General features: G+C 45.5%; 1 protein-coding gene across 2 annotated transcripts in view; it reads left to right on the top strand.

Moving 5' to 3' along the window:
• Positions 1-25,021, top strand: part of BCR (BCR activator of RhoGEF and GTPase) — a 104,015-nt gene that overhangs the window by 60,756 nt on the left and 18,238 nt on the right. For both annotated transcript variants that reach the window (XM_052796408.1, XM_052796407.1), the window contains 9 exons: positions 3,719-3,823; positions 4,341-4,526; positions 8,221-8,328; positions 10,094-10,154; positions 11,077-11,129; positions 11,481-11,621; positions 21,035-21,156; positions 22,382-22,550; positions 23,953-24,072. In XM_052796408.1, the coding sequence (XP_052652368.1) occupies positions 3,719-3,823; positions 4,341-4,526; positions 8,221-8,328; positions 10,094-10,154; positions 11,077-11,129; positions 11,481-11,621; positions 21,035-21,156; positions 22,382-22,550; positions 23,953-24,072 (1,065 nt within the window). The remainder of the gene's footprint in view (positions 1-3,718; positions 3,824-4,340; positions 4,527-8,220; positions 8,329-10,093; positions 10,155-11,076; positions 11,130-11,480; positions 11,622-21,034; positions 21,157-22,381; positions 22,551-23,952; positions 24,073-25,021) is intronic.

The following is a 25,021-nucleotide window of genomic DNA, read 5'->3' as shown; positions in this document are numbered from 1 at the left end:
GGCCAACCAAGCTGGGTAGGAAGCATGGGATGGACTGCTGACCACCTGGCACTCCCTTCTGAGTGGTTAGAGTTTGCCAATACAGGCTGCTCCCACATCCTGCTGGGAACATCCCATCTGCAATTTGGTCAATAGGTGTATTTTCCCCTAGCTGATGTGGTCTGGTGGATGTGGTACCAGCTCCTCCCCTTGCCACAAGCAGCTCAAAGATTTTGGACTGCTTCCTTCTTGCCAGGGTAAGGGAAAGGAGTTCTCAGCCTTGGCAGGTCTCCCTGGACTGGTGGGGAGCTTGATACCTACACCCAGGATGTTCCCTCTCTTACCTGCCCTTCTGCCTGGAGTGCAGAAACAGAGCAGTCAGTGAGGTTGTTCTGGTCACAGCGTTGCTCTTTGTTTCCATCTTTTGTCAGATATGGGCAAAGCAGAAAATACCCTTGGCACTGGGTGCATCACATCTTGGCATGCTGTAAGGAGAGAGTGGAAGGACAGTCTCGCAGTATCTCTGCCTGCTAATTGCTCTGTCTTGTTTTGGGTGAGCAGGTGAGCCTGTTCCCAATTCTGTAAGTGAGGAATGTTGTAATACCAAATAATAAACTTGCTCCTCCTGATGTTGGCACCAGCTTCCAGTGAATTTCTCAGTCCTGGAGTACATTTCATAACAAGTGTGACTTAAAAAGCACCCTGAGGCTGAAGAAGCACAGGGGCCGTTTTCCAGATGTTCATCCAGCAGCAAGAGCTGCTGCTCAGCGCAGCCCCAGATGACATTGTCAGAAAAGGCTTCCCTCAGCAGAAAACTCTTGTCAGGGCACTGGCTTTCAGGAGGAAATACAGAGTGGCAGCACAATGCAGACAGCAGTGCCATGGTGTCGTATTGATCCCTGACACAGCAGGAGCAGCAGGAGATCATCTTTTCACATATGAGGAATCTGTATGTAAATTTGAGGTACTGCATTGGAAACCTTGTAATGTGCTATGTGATTGGTGGATAAACTCCCCTGAGGGTTTCTTCAGCAACTGCTGTACTGTAGCTTAAAGCAGCCGGGCCCTGCCCTGTCTGGCTGCATCTGAGGCTAGAGTATTGCAAGCATCACACTTGGAAAATGCTCCTCTTAAAAAGGGTTAGGACAATGCCATGGACTTTGCAAAGTGACCTTGTGGTAATGGCCAGGAAGGAAGGCCTCTAGTGTGTCCTGGGAGATGTTTGTCTCTCTGAAAGTACATCTCTTTTAAAGAGAGGAAATTAACATTCAGGCAGAAAATGCTGTCTCTGTCAGCTGACGGTGCCCAGCAAGAACTGACTGGTAAATTAAAGCTTTTATTTGTGAAGAGGAAAACTGTTGTGCCACTGTCACGATGGGGAAGTTTGAATCATTTAAATAACTTGCTATTGTGTGCTGCTCTTTACAGATGTTACAAACATACCCAGCTGTTTTTTAAATCCTCACCTCCTCCAAGAGAACCTGCTAAAGATAATTATAGTGCTGTGACAATATTGACCAGTTACCTCATCCTCAGCAGTGGGGACTTCGGAGCACTGTTAGTTTTTCTCAATGCTTCTTTGTGAAGCTGCATTTTTCTTTTGTAAGTGTTGTAAGAATCTTTGGAAACCAAGAGGTATTGTGTTTTTCTTGCATGAGGACTGCTACATCCCTGCCTCTTTGGATGAAGGCAATCTTTGTTAAACATCTTGGGGTTGTCTGTTTTGATTACATGTATATACCATGCCTTACAAAATGGTGCATGAGGTGGACATCCAGGTACTACTGGTACAGAAATCATAAGGAATGGTCATAATGTTGTTGCACACTTCTGTTTGAGCTGTAACAGGTAGTCACACGGGTGCTCTGTAGATGCACAGAATCTGTTGCAGCATTCATTTTACCATGTAGTTCGTCACTGGTGTTTTTCTGAAATCTTCTGAACACGACTGCTGAATTACAAATTCCTAGCTTCTTTGAGATGCCCTTTCAAGATTTTAAAAGGCACTGTGGTTCTTACTGAACCTCACTGAAGGGTGGGATGCAAAGACAAGTTCTTCTTTCCAGGTAGTACCTGACGTGTGTGTAAATTCTACTCATTTCCTTAGAACAGCTTCTGTCTGCCACTTTTATTTAAAAGGTGGTGGTGGTATTTGACACCTCACAAAATTTTTATAAAGTAGTTGCTGCAAGGTCTTTTAGCCTAGAAAATAGCTTGTGAAATTTAATGAAAGTGTTCAAAAATCAGGATGGTTATTTATGAGACTGAATCCAGAAATATCTGGGAGCGTGAGGATCTGTTTCTTTCTTCGTGTGGTGTGTAGGCTCAAAGTCACACTCAGAATGTGGTAGTTACTGTAAGCTTACCTATAGCCAAGATACCTTCTCTCCATAATGAGCCTCAAATATACAGCAGGGTTCAAAGCACAGGACCCTAAACTAAATAGAGCTTTTTTTGTCAGCTATAGTGCTTTATGTTCTGTCAGTAGAGTGGAGCATACTGCTATGTTTCCTGATCCTCCTGCTGCTGAAATCAATAGCTGAAGATTCCTCTGGATATTAGAAGTAGGATGGAGCCCCAAACAACCTACCCAAAGCCCTTGAAAAGTATCTACCCTTTCAGATCCAACAACTGACTCTATTCTTAGAGACATTTAACAACATAAAAAGGTTGCAAGAATTGTAAAAAGCCATTTCTGTGAATGACAGACATGAAAAGAACTGGAAATAAGATTCTGTAAAAGGGGGGTGTTTTTCACTATTTATAACCTTCATTGTTTGGCCACATTTTTTTCAGGGTTTATGGAAATACTCAATTCCACTTTATCAGGTTAAACATTTTTCAGGTAACAGTTGTGAGAGGAAGGATAATTGAAATTCAACAGAGGGGATTTTGCTTCTCTTAACACTTGATGTTAGTCTTTCCTTGATGTGTACATTTGCCCATGAATGTATTTTTTTTTTCTTCTCTTTCTTCAATTATTTTGGTTAAGAACTCCTTCATGGAATCCCAATAAGAAAATCAGCATGTGCGTTCCAAGCACTGCTGATTATTCCGTCCTCTAACTAAAAGTAGACATTGTGCAAGCTGGCACTGAAAAATAATTTAGTGAATAGTAGAGAGCGGGAGAAAGAACAGCCGTCTTAACAGCAATGTCGGGCTGTAACTGCTGTATATTCATGTGCATCTGTGTAGATGCAGGGGAAGAGATCCTGTCTGCATAGAGAAACATGGCTTTGGGGTAAGATCACAGAGAACTCTCATGGGATGAGGGAGTGAATTGCACATAACCAAGGGCCCCTAAGATTTGTTTAGGAGGATAAATTCTGAATTTTTAAGTTCTGTATTTTGAATTTTGTGAAGAAGTCTGGGCGCCTAATTGAGGCACCAAAGTTGGATGACTAAAGCTAACACCCGGAAATAATCTGTGACATCAGTTGCTGGTAAATAAAAATTTCTTTCATGTTTTATGTTTGCATGTTTCTAGAAACAGGACACTGAGCACAGGTGGGTTTTTTGCTTGGTTGGTTTTTTTAGTCTGAAAGTAAACCAAAAAACCAAATATACTGTGGTTAGCTGAATGATATCTTTTACTCTCCATCCTCATTCTTGTTTTTTTCTTTCTCTCTTCCCTGCCTTCTTTTTTCTTTGTTTTTCCTTTGTTTTTTCTTTTTTCTTTGTTTTTCCTTTGTTTTTTCTTTTTTCTTTTTCTTTTTTCTCCTTATCAACTTCTTTGTAGAGTGAGCCAGACCTGGAGAAAGGCCTGGAGATGAGAAAATGGGTCCTGTCAGGAATCCTAGCCAGTGAGGAAACCTACCTGAGCCACCTGGAGGCTCTGCTGCTGGTAAGTGCTGGTGGCAGATACCATTTCAAACACTGGTACGTGAATTTTCACTGCTGCTTCCATCCAGAGTTTCCCAGAACTTCACATACCCTGGGTTACAAGTCGCTGGGTGCAAAGGGCACCAGTTATTCCTTTTCTCCAGTAGAGAAAGACAGGCTTAAAGAAAGGACTGGGTATGGCACAACCAGGGAGTTATTAGTGTGGTAGTATCCAGGAGCCCTGTCCTTCAGGATCCTGTGCTAATTTTTAGACACGTTGCTGTACATTTGGACAGAGATTAAGGAAATGGAGTGCAAAGGGATTTTAATTGTACCATTAATATCCTGGGAAAATCCACCTGCCAGGGATGGCCAATACCCATGAGAGAACTTGTTAATGTCTAGCTTTCAGTTGTGTGAATGCAAATATCACTTATTAATAGGATGAAAAACAACTCTCTGGAGGGATGTGTTGTAATGTGGCAAAGGTGAATGTACTTGGTTTGCATGGTAACAATTTCCTTCTTTCCTCATTTCAGCCTATGAAGCCTTTGAAAGCAGCTGCCACCACCTCTCAGCCTGTGCTGACTAGTCAGCAGATTGAGACAATATTCTTCAAAGTGCCTGAGCTCTATGAGATCCATAAAGAATTCTATGATGGGCTCTTTCCCCGAGTGCAGCAGTGGAGTCACCAGCAACGTGTAGGGGACCTCTTCCAAAAGTTGGTGAGTCAACTACCATCACCAAAGTTTCTGTTACCTCTCATTCATCTCACAGGTGCTGGTACAATTCCCTTTGGTGACTATGCATAGACCAAAGAGTTGAAAGCCCATAGTGGGCTTAGATGAGAGGCTTCTAGCTTTGCCACTGCAGTGAAAGGCCTACAGCAAAAGTGGCTGTTTCATTGCCTTTAATTAAAGACTCCAGCAAGCTATGCTACTAATACAAATACAATTTCACAGAAACGTTGAATCTCCAGGGTGTCTGCAGTGTCATCAAACTGTTTGCTTTAAAGGAAGATGGGAGAATGGCAGTGTTAAAAAGCATACTTTTTAACACTGACAGCTAAGTGTTTCTCATTATTGCTGAACTCCCCCACACATACTTCCTTCTTTGTGTGGTGCTTTGCTCTATCTTGTGCTGATTTTCTCTCTTTTATGGTCATCACCTTTGGCTTTGCTTTTCTACCACCATCCTGGCCTTGATATTCCCCTTGCTGCTATGCTGATGCAGTCAACCTGCTGCTGAGAATCCTCCAAGCAGCCTCAATAAAATTCTCCGAGTGCAGAACAGGACAAAGACATATAGAGCATGTTTCTGAGGCTGAATTAAAATTGCTGAGTTTCTGAGCCAGATGACAAATTGTTTGCATTCTAGGAGATTCTTTTGGCCCCTTTAGCCTCTCCCCTAGCATGTGCAGAGAGCAAAGGATTAAAGGAGCTGGTTTTTCCTTTTTAGAAAAGAAAAGAATCTCTGCATTTCTGAGGCGCCTCTGATTCTCAGGGTAGGAGTGACATTCCAGTGAGGGGTTTATTGGATGGGGAGTGCACTTTACCAGGGTCACTCAATTGTTAGCAGCTGTGTAGCCCAGCACCATCCCCATCCCCTATGGAGCAGGGGTAGATGTGCCTGGAAGATGATGTTTTCCATGCATGCCAGCAGCTCAAGATCAAAATATGGGATTCTGTTCTTCACTGCCAGCATGTTTTAGCCAGGAGGGGTCAAGTTGGTGCCTTGGTGAGTAGTTCATGGTATGCAATTTGAGCAACTGGTTTAAGAAGACAAAACCACCTGCTGCTGGTTGCTGAAGCAAAGATGCAGAAAGCTGCTGAAAGCAGAAGCCTCACAAACTGCATTGGAAGTTTAGTGCAGCAATGAAGATAACACTAATTGAAGAAGACCTGAATATATTCTTTACCACTGATGGCTATTGAGCAAGCTTTGACGCACTGTACAGCTACTTAGGCCTTTGTTTAAGACCATTTCTTGCTGATGGTGATCACAAGTGCATGAGTTAAGCCCTTCTGGTACTCTATTTTTATGTTCCCCTGATTTTTCTGCATTTGTGGCAGAATCGTTGCTGGTGTTGGATTAGTATTGGAAGCAAAGGAGCAAATTGCCCTAGCGCAGGAAGCTTTGAGCTAGCTTAGCAGTTTCAGTTTCTGGTGGTTTGGTACAGTATCAGTGGGAGTTGTGAACTCTTTGCTGGATGAGATAAAGCTAATAATTCTTGGTAGGCAGTGGGAAGCAGCTAGATGAGAGAGACAGCAAGAACATCAGGCATTACAAGACATCTATACCGCATGTACATAAAATCTTTTGGAGCAGACTGTTTACTTGTGGTCATGTCATGCAAACTGATGCTAAACACTGGAATCCTTGTTATTATCCTGAGGTCCCCGGGGACATTAATTTTCCTTAATATCATGCAAAACAAAGCACCGTAGATTGAAGTTATAGATAGTGCATGCAAGGAGTTTTAGAATTTCATGTGGTCTGGCACAAAGTATGATCCATTTGTAACATCAGTGACTGTTATTCCACCTTTTTCCTGTTGAAACTAAGGAAAAGAAAAAAAGGCGCTAGGCATGTGGGAGTGAAATATGCTTCTCGTTTTTGGGGAATATTTTGTAAGTGTTTTTTTATAACTAGAAAGGAAACACTTTAGAACTGTTTTTAGAAATGAAGAAATATTTAGCAAATATTATCACTGATCTTTTTCAGGAATGGAAAAAAATTTAACCAGAAGTCAGTTATTTCTACCAAAGCTTGTTTAATTTTCAGTGTATTCTTTTTAATTGAAAAAGAGAAAACTTAAACCAGCATGAAAACTGTGTGTGAGCATTATTACTTTATTTGGAATCTCAGGTTTTAATGAAAAAGATGTTTTCATGATGGCATGTTTAGAGGAGGAAAACGAAAGTTTAGAAAGACTGTTCAGGAGTAGCAGGAAATGAAAGAGCCACACAGGAATGGAGAAGTTTTAAAGCTCTGCTGTGTTAGCTGGCATCGTCCAAACCCTAATGTCATAAGCCCTGCAAATGATCAGTAATTCCGACAGCAGCTTCTTCACAGGATTGTGGCCCAGTGGCAAATACAGATTTTATTCTCCCCACACTGCTGAGGCCAGGTCATCCCTGGCATAAGTGAGCGCAGTTTTCTTCAGCTTCAGTCATAACCGTGTTATTTTGCATGAGGGTTGTGGTTGGTTCCTAATCTTTCAGTAAAATGTGCCCTAGGAAACAGCTCGCTGTTTCTTAGCCTCTGTTAGCTAAAGAAATTTGTGCAGGGAATGTTCTCCTGAGAGTGGCTTTTTTTCTTCCATCATCTCTTGCACAAAGCTCCGTAGAGAATGGGGAACACAGTGATTATGAGAGAGCAGGAGAGGAAAAGAGCACTGTCTGTGGGAAATTTAACTGCTCTGCCTGTTGCGTGTCTTGGGCAGAAGTGTCAGGGAAGTTGCAGAAATAAGGTAAGTGCAAGCTCTTCTGGTAACAAACTTCTCGTTAACGGAGCCTTTTACAGCACTCCACCTGTTGGCTCACTACTGACCATGCACTTGCGAGTATGTTCAAGCTGCTGAGGTGTTTACAGCGCAGCCTGTGCAGCTCTGCAACACAATACCAGCTCTGCAATCCAGACAAGCTTGGAAGCTACCCAGGGATTTCCCAAGCTGGATCTTATGTTCTCTGGTGTAAATACGGCTGCAATTCCTAAGTCAGCAAACAGGATCAGTGCTAAGACTCAGTGATAATAATGGCTTATTACTGCACTCTGAGGCCTGCTCCATCTTCTTCTGGACCAATTGCATATTCCTTCTGCTGGAAAAACTGCCATTTTCTGTCACCTAGTGCTGCAGTCACTGCCTTCCAAACAGATTGTGCTCTGGATCTCTCTTCTGTATTTTCAGCACACTGCTGTCCTTATAACAATGTTCACTAATGCAGATATGGGTTAATATCTGGGTTTGATTTAGCGGGTCCATCATGCAAAAGCCAACAAGTAGCTTACTGGGGTCACATTTGTGCTGTTGGGCTGAATCATTCCTGTCTGATTCATATTTTGTGGCAAATAGCCAGCAGCTCCAGTTACATCAATGAGCTAAAATATTAATAGATACTAATCTGGCAGTTCAGAAGAGAAAAATAGATGGCAGTAATAAGAATGTGTCATTCTTGCAGGCTTCCACATCTTTCACAAGTGAACTTGTTCAGCATAGATGGAACTGGGTGCATGCATGGGAGCACCTGTGCTGGTTAAGCAAAGCTGACAGGTTAGAGATGTCTTTCTGGGCCTGCTCAGCATTCTCTGCAATTCTTTGGTGTGAAGGAACATGTTCTGATCATTAGATACTGAGGCTGGCCATCCCCAACTGTCTTCTTCCCTAGCATTTATTTTATTTTGTTTTGCTTCCTGCAGGCCAGCCAGCTGGGAGTGTACCGGGCCTTTGTGGATAACTATGAAGTTGCTATGGAGACAGCAGAGAAATGCTGCCAAGCCAATGCTCAGTTTGCTGAAATCTCTGAGGTAATGTCACGGTATTCAGACACACAAGCCTTCTGGATCTGACTAATACCCTGCAATGTCACTCCTGTGTATCCTCCAAGTATCTTTGCAGCCCTGACTTCTGGAGGAGTTGTGAGCTCCTATAGACTCACTGCTTCAGCTCATGTTCTTACAGTGATTTATGCTTCGAGCTAACAGAGGTTATTGCACAGACAGTCTTTATGTGCTGTCCCCACCCAGGGAATCTTGTAAAAACTGGCATTGCTTTGAACTTCTCAGCTCTGTGCCACCTTCATGCATTTCTAGAAGAGAAAGCTGTAGTTGAGTTTCTCAAATATTTCTCTTGCTAATGATGATGCTGATTGTGGTGTAAAAAGCCATCCTTAATGGCTTGCATTATGGCTGTCAGCGGAATTGCAGGCTTCACTGGCGCAGAGAAGAGGAGAAGGTAGCTCTGTTTAAAAAGGCAAGTGCATCAGCTGTAATCTATAATATTATTCATTGGGCTGCTCTGATTTCCTCTCTTAAGAGGAGTACCTTGTGTCAAAGCATTTTAAGTACTTTTTCAGGCTTCCCAGGCCACCAGCTTTGCCTGCAATGTGTGATCTCATTGACTGTTTGCATTGCGGTGATTACATCTTGAAGAACTCAGTAACCGAGAAAACATGAACTTCGTATGTGTGTCTGTAAAAACAAGCAGATAAATAATCAGAGCTGAATAATACTAGGGGCGTTTATTGCTCTGAAAAAACTCTTGAGTACATTCAATATTGCATGTCCCTTTAGATTTTTATGATAAAGAGGTAAGACAAAACGTGTTCCCTCTGTGAAATGAGGGAAGCAAGGCTTGCCTTTTGGGACATGCTGTACTACTCATCAGAGTGCAAGTGTTTTCTATCCTCTCCTGAGGATTTCCATCAGGTTCTGGTCCTTTGCCTGACCACTCCTGTGCTCTAGTGGTGTCAACTCATTAGTAAAGTAGCTTCCCCTGTGCTTACTTTTCTCTCAGTATTAAAATGCATTTCATGGACTTTCCCATTTATTAATAGTAATATGTATAGATAGTATCATGGTAGTCCCTAGAAAACAGAATAGAGATTAAGGCCCCAGGGTCCTGGGCTCCGTGCAAATGTGATTCCTTGGTTTTGCTGTTTTCTGAAGGATAATTCTGAAATCATGCTAGTACCTACTCTGTTTGGAATGATGGTGATGGTATTTGTGCATTTGTGTCTTAGTGAGGATTTCAGAGCTCAGCACATTAAAGCATGTAGCTTCATGGTCCATGTGCAAAGAGAAGAGTCACAGGCGTTGTTCCTTTTCTGCCATAAAAAAGAGCTGACTTGTCCAAGGTCACCCAGCTCTGAGTACAGGTATAGGGAAGTATAACCTGCGGGTACTGAATCCCAATCCTATACTTTATTTATTGGTGGTGTACACATGCCGTGACAACGGCTGCATCCTTATGGACATGTCTTTCTCCTGCAGGTGATTTAAAAACTCCACCATCCCTGTCGCTATAGGTGGTTCCCTGCTTTGCTGCATCTCTATTGACATGCACTCCTAAGAAAACTGCTTAGTATTTGAGATGTGTGAGTGCCTGTGACATGGCAATGGTGGATTTACCAGGAAGGAAAGCACATTTTTCTTTCACTGACTTAAACTGTGATAGGGCTGTCCTTCATTCACACTTAGGCCCTCCCTTGGAGGAGCAGATAGTCTCTTACATTCCCATGTGATATTTCAAGATGATTGACTGTCTGCTACGTGGGTTTTCTTTTTCTTTTAGAATCTAAAGGCTAGAAGCACAAAGGAATCTAAAGATCAGACGACGAAAAATTCCTTGGAAAGTGAGTGATCCATGCAGAGGAGACTGTGGTTTGTCAGGACCGTGTGGAGGCTGTTGCCAAACCTCCACTCTCCCTTTTTCTTTTTAAATGCTGGAGGGTTATGGAGTCTCTGCTGGCTCTACCTGGGAAATCAGTTCCCTTTTGCTAAGTAGCAGAGCTCATGCATAGTAAGCTGCGTGCATGCACAGGGAAGCCCCTGCCCAGCTTAAAACCTCATCAGTCCCTTTTGGCAAAACCAGGTCAACCAAAGGACTGCTGTGATTTTAAGAGAACATCTGCTACCCAGTGATAGCACAAACGCAATCCTAGCAGTTATTGTTACATGGTTTGTGCCCTATGGTAGCATCTAGAGAGCCTGGTCAAGATCGGGTTCCATGGTGCTTGTCTCTATGCACATAGGTAGAAGACAACCCATGTTATAAGAAGCTTCCATACTCACTAATAGAAAAGTGAATACCCTTCCTGTTTTGGCCTATTACCAGGATTTGGAAGCATTCAACATGTCATGCTGAACTCCAGATGGAGGGATGCACTGCCAACCTTTCAGGGACCTCCTTGGCAACTTTAAGAGTGCAAGGCCCGATTTTGACCTGTGGGACCAGGCAGGTTGCCAGGGAATTGTCAGAAGTGTGCCATGCTGTGTGCAGTTGTTCTGTACTGCCTTGTGTGCTCCTCATCCACTGTCTGGCAGAGCGTGCTCACAAGTGGGCATCTGTTTGCTGTGGAGCATGTTTATTTCCTCTGTGTGTTCATGTGTGTTTTATTGGCTGTGCAGCACATTAACCTTAGAGAAGGGAATTTTCCAGTAGTTCATTGGTTAATAAGCCTATGCCTGTACATTCAGCTGCATTGGACAAGTTGCTCTGTAGGGGCTGTATTTAGGGACCTCTTCCTTATGTTCCTGCTGCTTTTTTTTTCACAGCTCTGTTATACAAGCCAGTGGATCGAGTGACTCGCAGCACACTTGTCCTGCATGTAAGTATCTGAAAGGTAGTTTTCAAACTTTAGGCCCCTTTTCTATTTTCTTCACCCTTCAAATTTTCCATGGAGCTGCAGGACTGCAGAAATAAACCTGTCATGCTGCATAAGAGCCTATTCCCTTTACACTAAGGGGAGGGAGTCCATAGGTAGGACCCTGCTACCTCTTCAGTGGTGTTACCAAGAAGTGCAGAGTATTATCCTCTTCGTCTAGAGATAAAGCCTTGCTCTAATCTGTAAGAAGCAGCTGGAGCATCTTGTTCTCCAGCTCTAGTTAGAAGCCCTCAGACCCTTCTGCCTTCTAGTGCTGCTCATGGTTCTGTTCTTTGTTTCTGTTCCTGGTGTCAGGATTTGCTCAAGCACACTCCAGTGAGCCACCCTGATCATCCACTCCTGCAGGATGCTCTACGGATCTCACAGAACTTCCTCTCCAGCATCAATGAGGAGATCACTCCTCGTCGGCAGTCCATGACTGTAAAGAAGGGGGAGGTGAGCCTTCCTGCTTTCGTTATTTTCTCAGTTTCTAAATACTGGTTGTGTCTTTTCTGTAGAGCAGACTAGGAAGTTACGCTATTAATTCGTTTGTTGCTAAGATACAGTTTATGCAGTGTCCTTGTTCTCTAAAGGATGTAGTACAGCTCCTCTCTGTTTTCTGTTCGGGAAACAGTTTGGAAACACAGAGGAACAGTGTGATTAGAGTTTTGTCCTTAGCATTGTTATAATCACTATCATACATAATTTCTATGATGCATATTGCTATACACTAAATGGATTTGTATTTTACCTGCAAACTGAAACCAAACAGGAAGCCTGGGAGGAGAAAAAGGTGAGGAAACATCAGAAATCATAAAAGATTAGGAAAAGCTCTTTTCCAGAATCTTCATTCTTGCCATAAAACTAGTTTTTTGCATCCTCATTTCTAAAGAAGAATGTTTTAAATGGGACTAGGAAGCAAAACAAATGGAATGGGCTGGGAAAGCTAAGGGAGGTGATTGACTCCTAAGGGTGTAAGATAACTCTTCTCAGCTCTGCTAGGAGCTGGACTATACCCAGAAAGTTCTAAGATGTGCAGTTCCTTTACCTGCATGCAATGTTGTGCAAGGGGGGCATAGAGCTACGCAACAGTGAAGTCCTGCATGCCTCACTGGGCTTGATTCATCTGCCTCATAATTTCATTGGAAAGCAATTCAGTCCTTCCTGATGAGGAAAGGCCAGGACTGACAGAAGTATTAAGAGGGAGAAGAACGTAGGAGATTGAACAAAAGAGAGGTGCGCTTAGATAGTATATGTGTAAGAGGAATTGTGGCAGCATGCCAGAGGCACTGGCTGATCAAAAGTGACCCAAATTACCCTGTACAAAAACACGTCTTACAAAGCCCAGGAGATTGTTAAGAAACCATGAACCTTCATGATGTATTCCCAAATCCTGTCAGCTAAACATGCTTGCTTTTAGCTGTTAAACTGATTTTCAGCTGACAAAGATTTGCTAGAAGCTGCAGTACTGGGAATTTGGTGCACTTTGTCCTGCAAGTCTTGTTCATTGTCTCATTTTGTCAGCTGAGGAGGTCTGCAGCTGAGAAAAGAAGAGGAGGGGCTGAGCAATTGGAGGCTGAGGTAGAAGCTCAGACATCAGTCACCAGGGCCTCGGCGATAGTGGATGGCCTCATTAAAGTGGATGCTGATGGAGTCGTAGCAGAAATCGCAGGCTAGGATGCCCCTTCGCAGGGGAGGGAGCATTTTGTGTTCTCCGGTTGTCTGTCAGCATCTCAATGAGGGATGCAGGCTTTGAAAAGTATAATGCAGAATCCTAATGAGGTGCCAGAGCCCAGGCAGAGGGGCAGGCTCAGGAGGATGATCCTGATGATCTTTTTTTGGAGTGGTGTATTTGTCAGATCTTAGAAAGCAGGAAGGGGAGGCTTGTCAGGATTGGGCTCAGCAGCCCTGTTCACACTCTCAGTGGTTCTGCCTGCAGTGACTCTATGTATCATGTGGGGAGGGAAAGAAGGGGACGTACCCAAGGAGAGGGCTGTGGGTGTGCTGGAGGAACTAGGAACCCTTTGTGCTCTCCCTTGCTGCATACAGCTTGCAATGAGCCCAGGGAAGAAAAGTAATTGCTTCTGATGCTCCCCAGAATTTGCCTTCCACTCTGGGAATCTGATGGTGGATACTTTCTTTAGTCATTTGGCACCAATATCCTACTTTCTTCAAAGCAGTAATGCCCCAGTTGACACCACTCTGTGTCTAGAGAGTAGGTGTGTTCACTTTCTGCATAGTAATCCAGAGACACAAGTGTGCTCCCAGCTACTCCATGTGGGTTAGTGATGGCTGCTCCTTGCTACAAGCTACTCAGCTTGGGGTCATAGCTGGGTTTTGTTTATGCCTGTAAATCTTTCCTTTTCTACTTATCCTTTCCTCCCACTTGCCTTGCTTGTGCTTCCCCTAGGGTGACAGGACAGTGTGCAGTTTGCATCTCCTAATTGACTGCTCTCAATGCATAATGCATTTTTTATTTTAATGAATCGCCAGCTTGCTTTGATGGCTTTTTTCATTATTTGTCTTCCTCCCATAGAAATTTCCTTGGTGGAAAGGAAGGAGGGAAAACAGCCCTTTCCCCTCATGTATTGCTTAGGTGCTGATCTCAGTTATCTTTTTTCCCAGTACTTGCCTTTTATGGGGAATATTTTTCCCCTTTGAGTGCGTTGTGAGGAGGAGTCAAATCTCCTTTGCCAGCCTCTTGCTCCAGCTCTTTTTTTCAGGATTGCTTTGAACTAGGGAAAGCAGCCAGTTGTTAATCTCCCTAGTGACAGGCTGCTAAGGAGAGGAGTGCAGGTCAGGAGAGAGTACAGGCTCATCAGCACAGTATTCATCCCTTTTGCAAAAGGTGATTCCCTGCTCCAGGAGCATCGACTCAGTCTGACCTGCCTGCTGTCTTCCTGCATGATGTCAGGTGTCCTTTCTGCACACCTGCCCCCTGGTTCTGCTTGGCTCAGTAGGCTTTTTTCTAATTCTAGACTTATGCATATAAACTGAAAGTTTTCTGTGACGCATGGACCTGATTTAATTTGCTGGGATGAATGATTATTTCAGGTTGTGCAAGGAGATGGGAACAAAGGGAGTAAATCCATTCACCAGAGGGACAGAAAGGGCTACAACAGGGAAGGCAGTATTGGTGGGTTAAGCCTACAAACCCATAGTTTGGTCCTTGCTGCCTGCCAGGCTGGCTGTAGCTAGTCTTCTCTGCCTTGTGGTTTGCGAGGGCTGCAGTATGGAGGCGCCAGGAGAGCACCAGCCCCAGCCCGGCAACGCAGGGGAGCCAGGAGGGCTTATCTGGGCTTTTGGGTCTGTTTCTATTCAGCCTGATCTGCTACATTCTCCTGCTCCCTCCTTCCCATCTTTCTACTTTTGTGATTTTACTTTTTTACTTTTTTTGATGGATTATCTGCAGGTATCCACCTTTGCCAACCCTCTAAATGACCAAACAAATGCATGGAGGGAAAGGGAGTCTGAGTAGCACTATACCTTCTGACTCAGAATGCAAGTGGTGGAGAATCTTCCACCCCTTAGGACCATGGAGCAAGCATCTTTCTTCATCACTATCCTCTTGGCTTAAATAGGCAACCTGTTTAAGGTTCTATTGGGATGGTCCCTTGGGAAGCAGGAGAACGAATGCTTTGAGGTGGAGGATGTGCCACTATTATGTGCCAGAAGGAAGGGAGTAATAACCTTTCTAGTCTTATTAACAGAGCAGCTAGATGGGCTGCATGGTTTTTTTCAACTAAGCCTGGATGCAAATGACTGCAGAGCTTGTGTTGTCTTTCTCTGCCAGAAGTAAAGGCTTGTGTTTCCAGCTAATTCAGCCCATTCTTGTAAAGCAGGAATGAATGAAACTGCAAAAAATTGCAGAGTTCATTTGGGAGATGGTGGTTCCTTTCTTGACTGCTGCTTGTCTAATACTCTTTGCTGGATGTTCTTTCAGGGCAGTTCAGACCAAGCTGAGTGGTAGTGGCTGCCATTCCGCCTTGCCCGTGGCCGTGCAGTCCCACCCTCTCTGAAGTGTTCACACTGGTATTTGTGTGATCCCACAGTGGCATGGAGGAAGGGAGCTGCCTAAAAACGAAGGCTTTTTTGAGTTTTGGGTCACTCTGCTGACTGAGTGGCTTAGTGTCTGGTCTCATCAGCACCAGTCCAAGCAGTTCCTTCTGGGATCAAGTCCACTAGATCACATGTTGGATCAGCTTATGCTACTGTGCACCTTTTCCCTTGCCCTGGAGAGAAGGGGCTGCTTGGCAAGCTGCTCTATCATGTTTCTAAATGTGGTTTTAAACTGCAGTCAAGGGACTGGTTATCATTGCCTGAGGCTGCCATTTAAGTTGGTGGAGACCAAGTGTGCTAGGGAAGAGAAAGGACAAAGGACATTTGCAAGGGAGCAGAAGGGCAAACTAAAGCCTTTGAAAAGATGGGAGCTAAGCTTAGATGCAGGCAGCCACGCACAGCTCGAGGCCTGGTGCCTACTGCTTCTGGAGGCCTTCAGCAGATGTTGGCAATAGAGCACTCAAAAATTATCTTGGATGCTTCACACTCTGTCTTACTGCTGGAGTCAGAGAGCTCCTGGTGACAGGAGCTTTGGAAAGAATAAAGAAAGGCTATTAAAATGCTCAAAGAGCAGCCAGTTTAGCTCCCTAGGCAGAGCATCCCTTTTATTCTGCAATGCTGGTCTTGCAACACACGCATACACACACAAGGAATCATTTTCTTCCTACGCTCTGCAGAAAGCCAAACCACCTCTTCCTCACTGACATATGCCAATACCCATCTCCTGCTTTTACCCTCCTCCTCCTGCATCACACATGTTCCAGTCCTTCCCGGGGCTCTCACCCACGCACGCTGCAGGCCTCTGCTGTCACCACATCGGATGAGCTCTTTCCTCAGCACACAAGTGAGGAGACAGCCTTTTGTACAGCTGTGGTTCTGGATGAGTAGATTTTTAAATTCCACTTTTTGTAATGTGTCTCAGACAAGCTGGTCTTCTGCCACACTTCCTGGAGTTAAACAGTACGTGACAGCAGCAGGATTTACCATATGCAAACAGCACAAAAACACTGTAGGATGAATAGATGAGCATACAGGTACTCGTGAGCTTGGTAGCAGAGGGGGAGATGCTCACTGACAGAGGTAAGAGGAGGAGGACAGCAATAGGTGGTCCAAAGAGGATATCTAAGCACTGAAAGGTGTACAGGGAGAGAGCTCTTTTGTCCAGAGCACTGAGGTGGGTGGGAGAAGAAGCAGGTGAAAACATGCAAAGGAAAGCAGGGCCTAGAAAGAAGACTTGGGACTTACACTGCACCAGTACAGAAACTTTGCAAGAGCCACTGAAGGTAACAGTCAGCCCAGGCCCTGTTTGAGAGATTAAAGATGATCCTAATTCTCTCCATTATGATACAAAATAGGAAGTTTTCCGCCAGGCCTCCTGGAACCTCTCTCTATAGCTGAGCTGAGCTCCTGTGCTGGACACCTGACAGTCTTGGGACTGTCTGGAAGAGAGGGGTCACTCTGCCACTGTACTGCCGCTCTGATTTTAAGCTTATGTTTTCCTGGATGTTTATTTGGTGTTTCTGTAGTCTATATGTCATTTCAGGGTATTTTAGGAAACCTTTCGCACCTTTGGTAACCTTAGCAAACAGAGGAACTTTGGAAGCAAGGTAGAGAGATGTTTTCCCACACATAGGCTGTTGTATGTCATGTACAGCAGGATCACCCAGCCAAAAGACCTCGTGTTTCAGGACAGCCTGTTTAACAGGAGGCCACCAAAGGAATAGCTGTTGCTGACCCTGGCTGGGAGGACCAAAGTGAACTTTGGTTCCCAAACTGCTGGAGAAGGCCTGTGGAGGTGAGGTGGCCCGGGCATGTGACCGGCACGAGTCCTGTCTGAGGGGGCCACTGGCTCCCCAGGGTGGAGTAGGATGGGCTGACTCATGTCGGGAGGACGGGGAAGGTGCCCTGTGCTCCCTCACTGTGGGGTTTGGCACGGATCTGGTAAGTCAGTTGGGAAATCCTTTTATTGTTTCCCTCTGACCTGCTGAACCCTCCTGGCAAGATGAATCATTTGCAACAAAGGATGCGACCCTTTGCTGGAAGCGCTCCTCCTCTGTTCCACTGATGCTGAGCAGCCTGGGGCATGCCTGTTGTGCCCAGCCCTACCGAAAGTCCTGTTTTCCGAGAGAAGCTGGTAGTTAGATCTAATATCAAGCTCCACACCCCTGTGAGGAGAGATTTCCTGGCTTGATCCACAAATGTTTTCTTCTGTCCTCTTGTCCCCAGACACTTGGTTGCTTTTGTGGCAGTTTACCCCTGCTGCTTGCTGAAGGGAGACCTTCCCAACTAGTTCATGAGCAAGAAGATAGGAGGTATGAAAGGTCTGGGAAGCTCAGTGTTTTCCTCTGAGTGTCTGACTGGAATAAATCCCTTTCACCTCTTTACTTCTGTTCCAATCAAGCTTAGGAAATACAGCCTTGTCTTCTTCCCACCCAGCTCTCTTTCTGGGAGATCATGCTGCCAAAGACTTTTTGCTGCCTCATGGTAGCACTGTGTTAGGGTATTTTGTACCCAGGAGTGCTAGCCAAAATAAACTCAGTGCAAATGAGTGGTACCTCAGTCCCAGATGGGAAGTGTGAAGGCTGTTGAATCACACCGCTGATTTGGCATTGTATGGCTGAGCTTTCTGCTTGACTTTTGGGGAGATGTGGGATAGAGAGCATGGCCACTTGGAGGAACTCTGCTTGGATGGTGACAGTCAAGGACTGTGCAGCAGCAGGTTAGGTGCAACTTCAGAAGGCAGGAGAAGGGATGGCCTGGTTGGACCAGGCAGGCCATGTGGGGAGGTCTGTAGCCTTGCTGCAGGGAATACTGATGGGCTCTTCTTTTCTTACTTTGTGAAGACCTGACACAAAGGTTTCCAGTCACTGGTGCCTCAGTGTGGGCTTCCGCTTCACTTAAGGAAACGCTTGTCTTCAAAATGCTCTGGTCTAGATGATGGTACTGGAATACTGCCAAAACCAGGGGGCTGATCTAGGGCTGAGCAGTAGTCCTTCACAGTCCTCCAACAGCTCTCCTGGGCCTGTGCCCTCCATTGCTTGTGAAGAAACATTGCTGGCCGTGTTGTTGGCCTGTCTCTGCCAGAGATATCTTCCCAGGGTGGGGTGCTGAATCTGTGTTCTGGACTAGTCTGGGGTATTTTTCAGCTAGGAACTCTTGGCAGGGTGCTGGGCTGGGGTCTTGACTGATCTCTCTCAATTCCAGTGCCTGGCAGAGGGGGACAGAAGGCCAGGTCAGGACTGTGCCATGTCCCTGCCAGGTAGGGAAGGGACAGTGCAGCATTCTGCTGGGTAGCAGAGATGAGTGAGCTGTGAGAACATCTTTACACCTACGAACATTGAGCAGAGGTTGAGCTGGCAACAAGCAGCTATTCTCATTGCCCCAGAGGAGCTGAGCTGATTTGCAGCGTAATTAATATGCATCAGATCTCGAAACCTGAGATCAGGGTTTTGGCTTGCTCAGAAAATATCTTTCCCTGCTTCATTATTGCTCCCAGATGAAATTCTTTGCAGCTGTGGAGAGTGTTTTTGCTACTGACAACACACTCCTCCTTTTTATTTATTTATTTTTAAAGCTCAGTGTTTCTAGTTTCCTACCTGGGGTTTGTTTGCCAGGCAGGAGGGGGAGGCATGCACAAGTGCGCATCAGCAGCAGAGACATCAATGCAGGCAGGCGTTCTCTTCAAAACCACTGAAGATAAGCCAGGAGGATCACGCCCACCTAAAAATAAACTTTAACATATGTACAGGCCTTTCTGAGCTTGAATCACTGCTGGATACCAGATCTCTACAGACTCCTGCCCAGAGATGGTGCAACAGTCTGCTAGGGAGCAGCCTTGCTTCCTGGCACTATGGGGAAGGTGCAGCTTTTGCTGCTGCTCACAAATTTCCAGGACCTTTGTGTAATGGAAGGCAGCACCAAGATGAGGTGCTGACACTGCTTTGTGTGCTTTAACAGCTAGCTGTGGTGCTCGTGCAGCTGCAGAGAGGAAAATGCAGACTCTTAGGCCATGTCAGGAAGTTTAGGGTTCTGTAGGACAGAGTGTGGAAACAAGAATTATGTCTGCAAGGGCATTTCTCTGCCTTGTGTTCCTTGCCATGACGCCTGCTGAGCTCAGGACTGATGTGGTTTGTTTTCATTTTGGAGAGCCAAGATGGGAAGAATGGTAGGCGGAAGGAGAGGCAGCATGGGGGTTTGCACTCCCACACCCTCTTCAGTAAATGTGTTCAGGGCTTGTTAAGTCACGCAGCAAGCAAACCCCATTGGGTATAACCTGAGAAACTGAGGCATCAGTTCTGCTTTGGACGTCCTGACCTTGCTCAGGTTAACTGCCTTCCTGTTGCATACTGCTGCATAGCTGAGCACAGCTGCCTCTTGGAAATGGACAGTTTTCATGCATGCATTTCCCAGCATGGGAATCACAGAGATACTGCAGGTTGGGAGTGAGTTGTACTGACAAGTCCGGAGCATGGGCTGGAGAAGGCTGACAGTGAGACAGCAGGGGGAGGTGTTGGTTAGCACTGGACAGTGTTAGCGGATCTCTCCTATCCTCAGCCACAGTGCTGTCTGGGCATATACGGTATGTGTGACGTGTCATTCACTGGTGTCAGGGGAGCATCCTCTTAGCTGGAATAGTAAGGAAATAGCATGGGTCAGGAAAAGGTACCTTAGCATACCTTAGCATGTGTGGAGAAGCTGATGGTTCCCACTTGTACTGGCTGTGAAGCAAGGCAACACTGACAGTTATACATATTGGTGGGAATAAAATTTGCCCAAAGTTGAATACCCCTGACTTGTCTTTGAAAATCAGTGGGAGATATGTATTCCAGATGTGCACTCAGAGTCCTGTTGATCCTGACATCAGAGCAGAAGGCCTGAGTGTAGAGCAGGGCTTGAAACTCGTGGCTTGGTCACTGGTAACAGCACACAGCCATCTGTCTCAGTGCCAGTGCTCCAGCCTTTTTGTCTTTTATCTATGGAGTCACCATAAGGGAATTAGGAAAGCTACGCTTCTGCCTACCAACGTGTGCCTCTTATTTAGGAGGCTGTAAAGCTTCCTGGAGCTAGAAACAGGAATAAAGGCATCAGGCTTGTGTGGCTTCTTTGCATCTTCTAGGTTTGGGGAATGTTTATATGATACATAAAAGAGATTTAAATAGGCATGGGCTGGGGACATATCCAGATGGTCCTATTTAAACACAGGCTGATAAGGGACTACTAAGAAGTTTGCTAGATACACATTTTGTTCAGGAATTGTCCCTTAACAGCACTTGTAATAAAGAAGCAGCAATGGCATTCACCTGTTAATGTTGACAAACTACTGTTGTGAATGGGGAGTGGAGGTGTTCGTGGAGGTGTTGACTCTTTCTACCTGGTGGGGTAGCTTAAGCTGAATTCAGTGGCTGGGTAAGTGACTCCTGAGAAAAGTGATGTTTGCTGCTCTCTGCTGGTTTGTGAGGGGATGATGTACTGTCAGTGATTCTGGCCCTTGGCTACACAGAAGCTGGGCAATGGACTCACAAATTACACTTGGGTGCAGGAACAGGTGATGGAGAGAAGCCTGAAGTCTGACCCAGAACCAGATAATAAAGAAGATTCATGGCCATTTCGGCCCCTGGGAGAGATGGTAGCAGGAGGGAGCAGAGCTTACAGCAAGAAACATTTAATAGCCTTTTTTCTTTTTTCTGAATTAGACCAATTTACTGAATTGGCTCTGGTAGGAGTCACGTCTAAGGAATGTGTTGCCCCAGTGCCAAATCTGGGGCTCATATTGCACTACCTAAAACATTTTTTCTGTTTTTTTTTACCAGCACCGGCAGCTGCTGAAGGACAGTTTCATGGTGGAGCTGGTTGAGGGGGCTCGGAAGCTACGTCATGTCTTTCTTTTTACTGATCTGTTCCTGTGTGCCAAGCTCAAGAAGCAGATTGGAGGGTGAGGTTTTCCTTCTGGACTATGTGCTTTGCACCTCAGCTTCAGCAGAATCCTGGGTTTAGCCAGCAGTTTTAGTTGAATATGAATAGCCCCAGACCTGGGTAACCATAATCCACAGGATGTAGTGAGGCAAGGAATGGTCAGCAAGGTAGTACTGTCTGTTTTAAGACCTTGGCCAAGTGCTGGTCCCTCAGGAGAGGTTAATTCCTCCTGCCCTGAGCCTTCCTAGGAAAATAGGATGTGCTGTAGCTGCTGGTATTCTGGACAAATGCCATTCATTTTTCTACTTCCTCTTTCTTTTAATAGGTGACATTCTTCTCTTTCTTTTGTTACTAAGGTTATTAATTTTGGCCGTGCAGCTACAGCCAGTTAACAGTTTTGTAGAAAAATGGAAAAGTTACAATAAACAGACTATGCGTCAACCCCAAAGTGCAGCTACAGAAACAGTTTTGTTGACATTTTTCACAAATGAGGAGGGAGGAACCTTTACCAACATACCTGCCTCAAACAGGGCTTCTCTTCATTTGCTAAATGTTCTGCTCAAGGAGACCTCTCACATCTTCTTGCCCTCCTCAAGCAAAAAGTTGTCCCTGCCCCTTTTGAAGCACATGCTTTTGAGGAATGAACCTTCAAAAGAGTGGGACATTGCCAAGAGTGGATGTTCCTGACAGTAGAGGTGGAGAGGGAATAAATCAGATAAAACATTAAAAAAAGTGAACTGGTTATCCTGGTGAAATCACTGGAGAATGGCAGTTACGAGCTGTAGTTTCTCTCTTCTGGTTGGATTACACAGAGGTTTATACAAATTGGCTCACCTGCCCCACTTGGCCCTCCTAGCTCAGGCAGGAGAGACCTGGGTTTAGATCATAGGTAGCAGCCAGGTCAGAGGCGTGGCATGGCTTTTGAACTTTGCCTCTATGGAGGCTTCAAAGGGAGAGCACGCAGGACTGAAAGGGTTTGCAAAAGATCATTGTGGTTTCTTAGGATGAAAAGAACTAGATAACAAAACAAGTTGCCTTGTTATGTGCTGTACTGGCTATTGGCCCTTCTAGGCTTTCTTGCTGGAAAGCAGCCCTTCACCAGAGTTTTTCCACATAGGAGTCACAGTGAAGTTGTGCCCGTTTCTGTATCTTATGCACTATAGCGGGGAAGGACTTGTGGGAAGGGGGAGCGGGTGTTGCCAAACACCAGTAATAGTAAAAGGTTTGGACCTTCTGTCTTTCAGTAAAAGCCAACAATATGACTGCAAATGGTACATCCCACTCACTGACCTTAGTTTCCAAATGGTGGATGAGTCTGAGGCAGTGCCCAATATCCCACTGGTACCTGATGAGGAACTGGATGCCATGAAGATCAAGATATCCCAGATCAAGAATGATATCCAGCGTGAAAAGGTAAAAGGGGTTGAGTACTACATGCCAAGTACAGACTCAGTGTCTCTTCTGAGATGAGGTGCTGACAGAAGCAGCATTCCCAGAGCTGCACAGCACAGGGAGTCATGCTAAAACAGACTGTTCAGCAGAGGCTTGTGGTGTGGCTCTGTTATCAGTGATATCCAGATGCTCTGCAGCCCATCACTGCTTGTCCTAGTGCATGGCTTGAATGATGGGTGTCCTGTAAGGAGGCAGAACAAAAAGACCCTGTAGTTGTACTCAGTAGCTCCTCTACTTGCATGGAACCACCTGTGACTGCTATCCTCAAGCATCCATCTGGAGGGCAGGGCTCTTATGCTATGGATATGAGAAGGACTGGGAGAGTGGCATGCCAATTTCTAGCTATTAAAGTATGATCCTGCAAGTGATTTGGGTCAGAAGCCATGTACTTCTAAATTTTTGCAGGCTCAGTTATGCTTTTGAAGCTTTTTCTGACTTCACCGGTGTCAAGGCACCAGCAAATATATGGAGAACACCAATTATGCTGACTGGACGGTCTGACACAGATATGGTGTCTCTGGCCCAGGCTTCTCTTTGCTTGTAAGACATGTTTTCTCAGAGGTTTTAGACTCCAAACCTTTCTGGAACCCAAAAGAGAAATAAGAGTTTGAAAACTGAAAGCCTGCTGGTGTGTAGAACAGGATATGAATAACATTGCTTGTACCGTGAGAAGACTATCCCTCGTGCTTTGAAAGAACATGCTTCTGCCTCTCTGCCCTGGCTGGCTTTCAGAGAGGGCTTCCTGGAATAAGTAAGGTATTAGGAAGAACACCATGTGTAAGCCTCTTACTCACAAGGTGCAGGTGTCTAAGATACGTGCTTCAGTGCATCAGTGCCAAACAATATACATGGCTGGGTTTGGGACTTGGTTTTATCCAAGAAAAACCTTGTTTTTAGCTGACCTCTGTTGAAAATGGATCGGTGGGTGGTGAATGGGAGAGAATTTTGGCAACAGAGTTCTGGGCAGATTCTAGAGAAGTTCCTTACAGTCTCCTTAGTCAAGGATGCTTGTGGAGGACCTGGCAGTGCTATGGCTGCCCAGTAACATGATGCTGCTGCAGCCTCTGGAACAGAAAGTACAGGGTATGGCTGGGACAGTGGCCACACACCTCTGTAGCTTTGTCTGGGGCAGCTAGAATTGGGGAACAGAGCCAAGTCTAAGTGTAGAGATACTGCAGGTAACATCTTCCTGGGCAGCTGGGAGCCCCATGGATCCTGTTGACAGCATTTCTCCTGCCTGGGGCCATTTGGCTTCTCACAGAGGGAAGGGACTGTGGACCTTAAAATGTCTTTCAGTGCACATGGGGACAGACATTGCAGAATGACAAGTGTCCTCTGTCTTCCTCTCTCCCCCACCCTTCAGAGGGCCAATAAAGGCAGCAAGGTCATTGAGAGGTTGAAAAAGAAGCTCTCAGAGCAGGAATCCCTCCTACTGCTGATGTCTCCCAACATGGCCTTCCGTGTACACAATCGCAATGGCAAGGTGAGTGGCTCTTCTGGACTCCCCCAGCGTACAAGATAGAGGTGAAGGGGAGGGTTGTGTGTGTGTGTGTTTGTATACGTTGTTGTACAAGGAGGCCTTCATGCCCTCTGCTGTCTGGCCTAAAAGCACTTTCCAAGCAGCAGACACCTAAACCTTGCTACACCAAAGGTTGTGATGACTTCTTGTAAGGTTGTGATAACATCTTGTAAGGCTATGACTAATTTGTATGCAACATTGGCATTTAAAAAATAATGTTAGAAATTAATCCCCTACCTCAGCACCTGCCCTGGCAGAGCAATAGGAACGGCTCTCTTCACCTAAGATAAAGCTCTGCAGCAGCTGCCTTCTAGACTCCCCTTCAAGTTCAAGGCTTAGCACACTCGGGGCTGTCTCCTCAGGACTGTAGGCTGCACTTGGCACCAAGGATGCTGAATCGTTGTGAACAATCTCCTTTAGCGCTGTGGGATGCTCAATGTGCCAGAGGATTCCCTGTTCTGGCAGTGCTGTAACCTGTCACCATGGCCTTTCCATGCACACGGCAAAGGATTCTCACAAGATCCTGTTACTACTCAGTGAAAATCCACAAGCTGGTCACTACTTCCTCAGCTTACATCAGTGTCTGGGCCTGTACTGGAGGCTTTTGGGTTTTCTGGTACAACTGTTGTGAGGAATAGCACAGAGCTGCCATGGGACCTCATGCTGCCAGGGATGCAGCTGCTGTTTGCAGGGTGGAGCTCTGTGAAAGCCCTGACTGCAGGTGTCCGTGTTGGTACTGCTGGCACATTGTTGAGAGGGCACATTGCCGGAGTCCTGCCTGTCACTGACAAAGCTGTGATGTAGGGCAACTGGCAGGAGTACTAGAAGGACAGTATATCCAACAGTTTCCACTGGAGGAGGGTGGAAGGCAGGCAGGCCTGCTCTCAGTGGTCGGTCAGACTAATGCATACCC

Source organism: Harpia harpyja, chromosome 9 (assembly GCF_026419915.1).
Source record: "Harpia harpyja isolate bHarHar1 chromosome 9, bHarHar1 primary haplotype, whole genome shotgun sequence".
In the NCBI taxonomy this organism is placed as follows: Eukaryota; Metazoa; Chordata; class Aves; order Accipitriformes; family Accipitridae; genus Harpia; species Harpia harpyja.
Note: the sequence above shows the minus strand (reverse complement) of the source record. Positions and strands in the feature narration are given on the sequence as shown.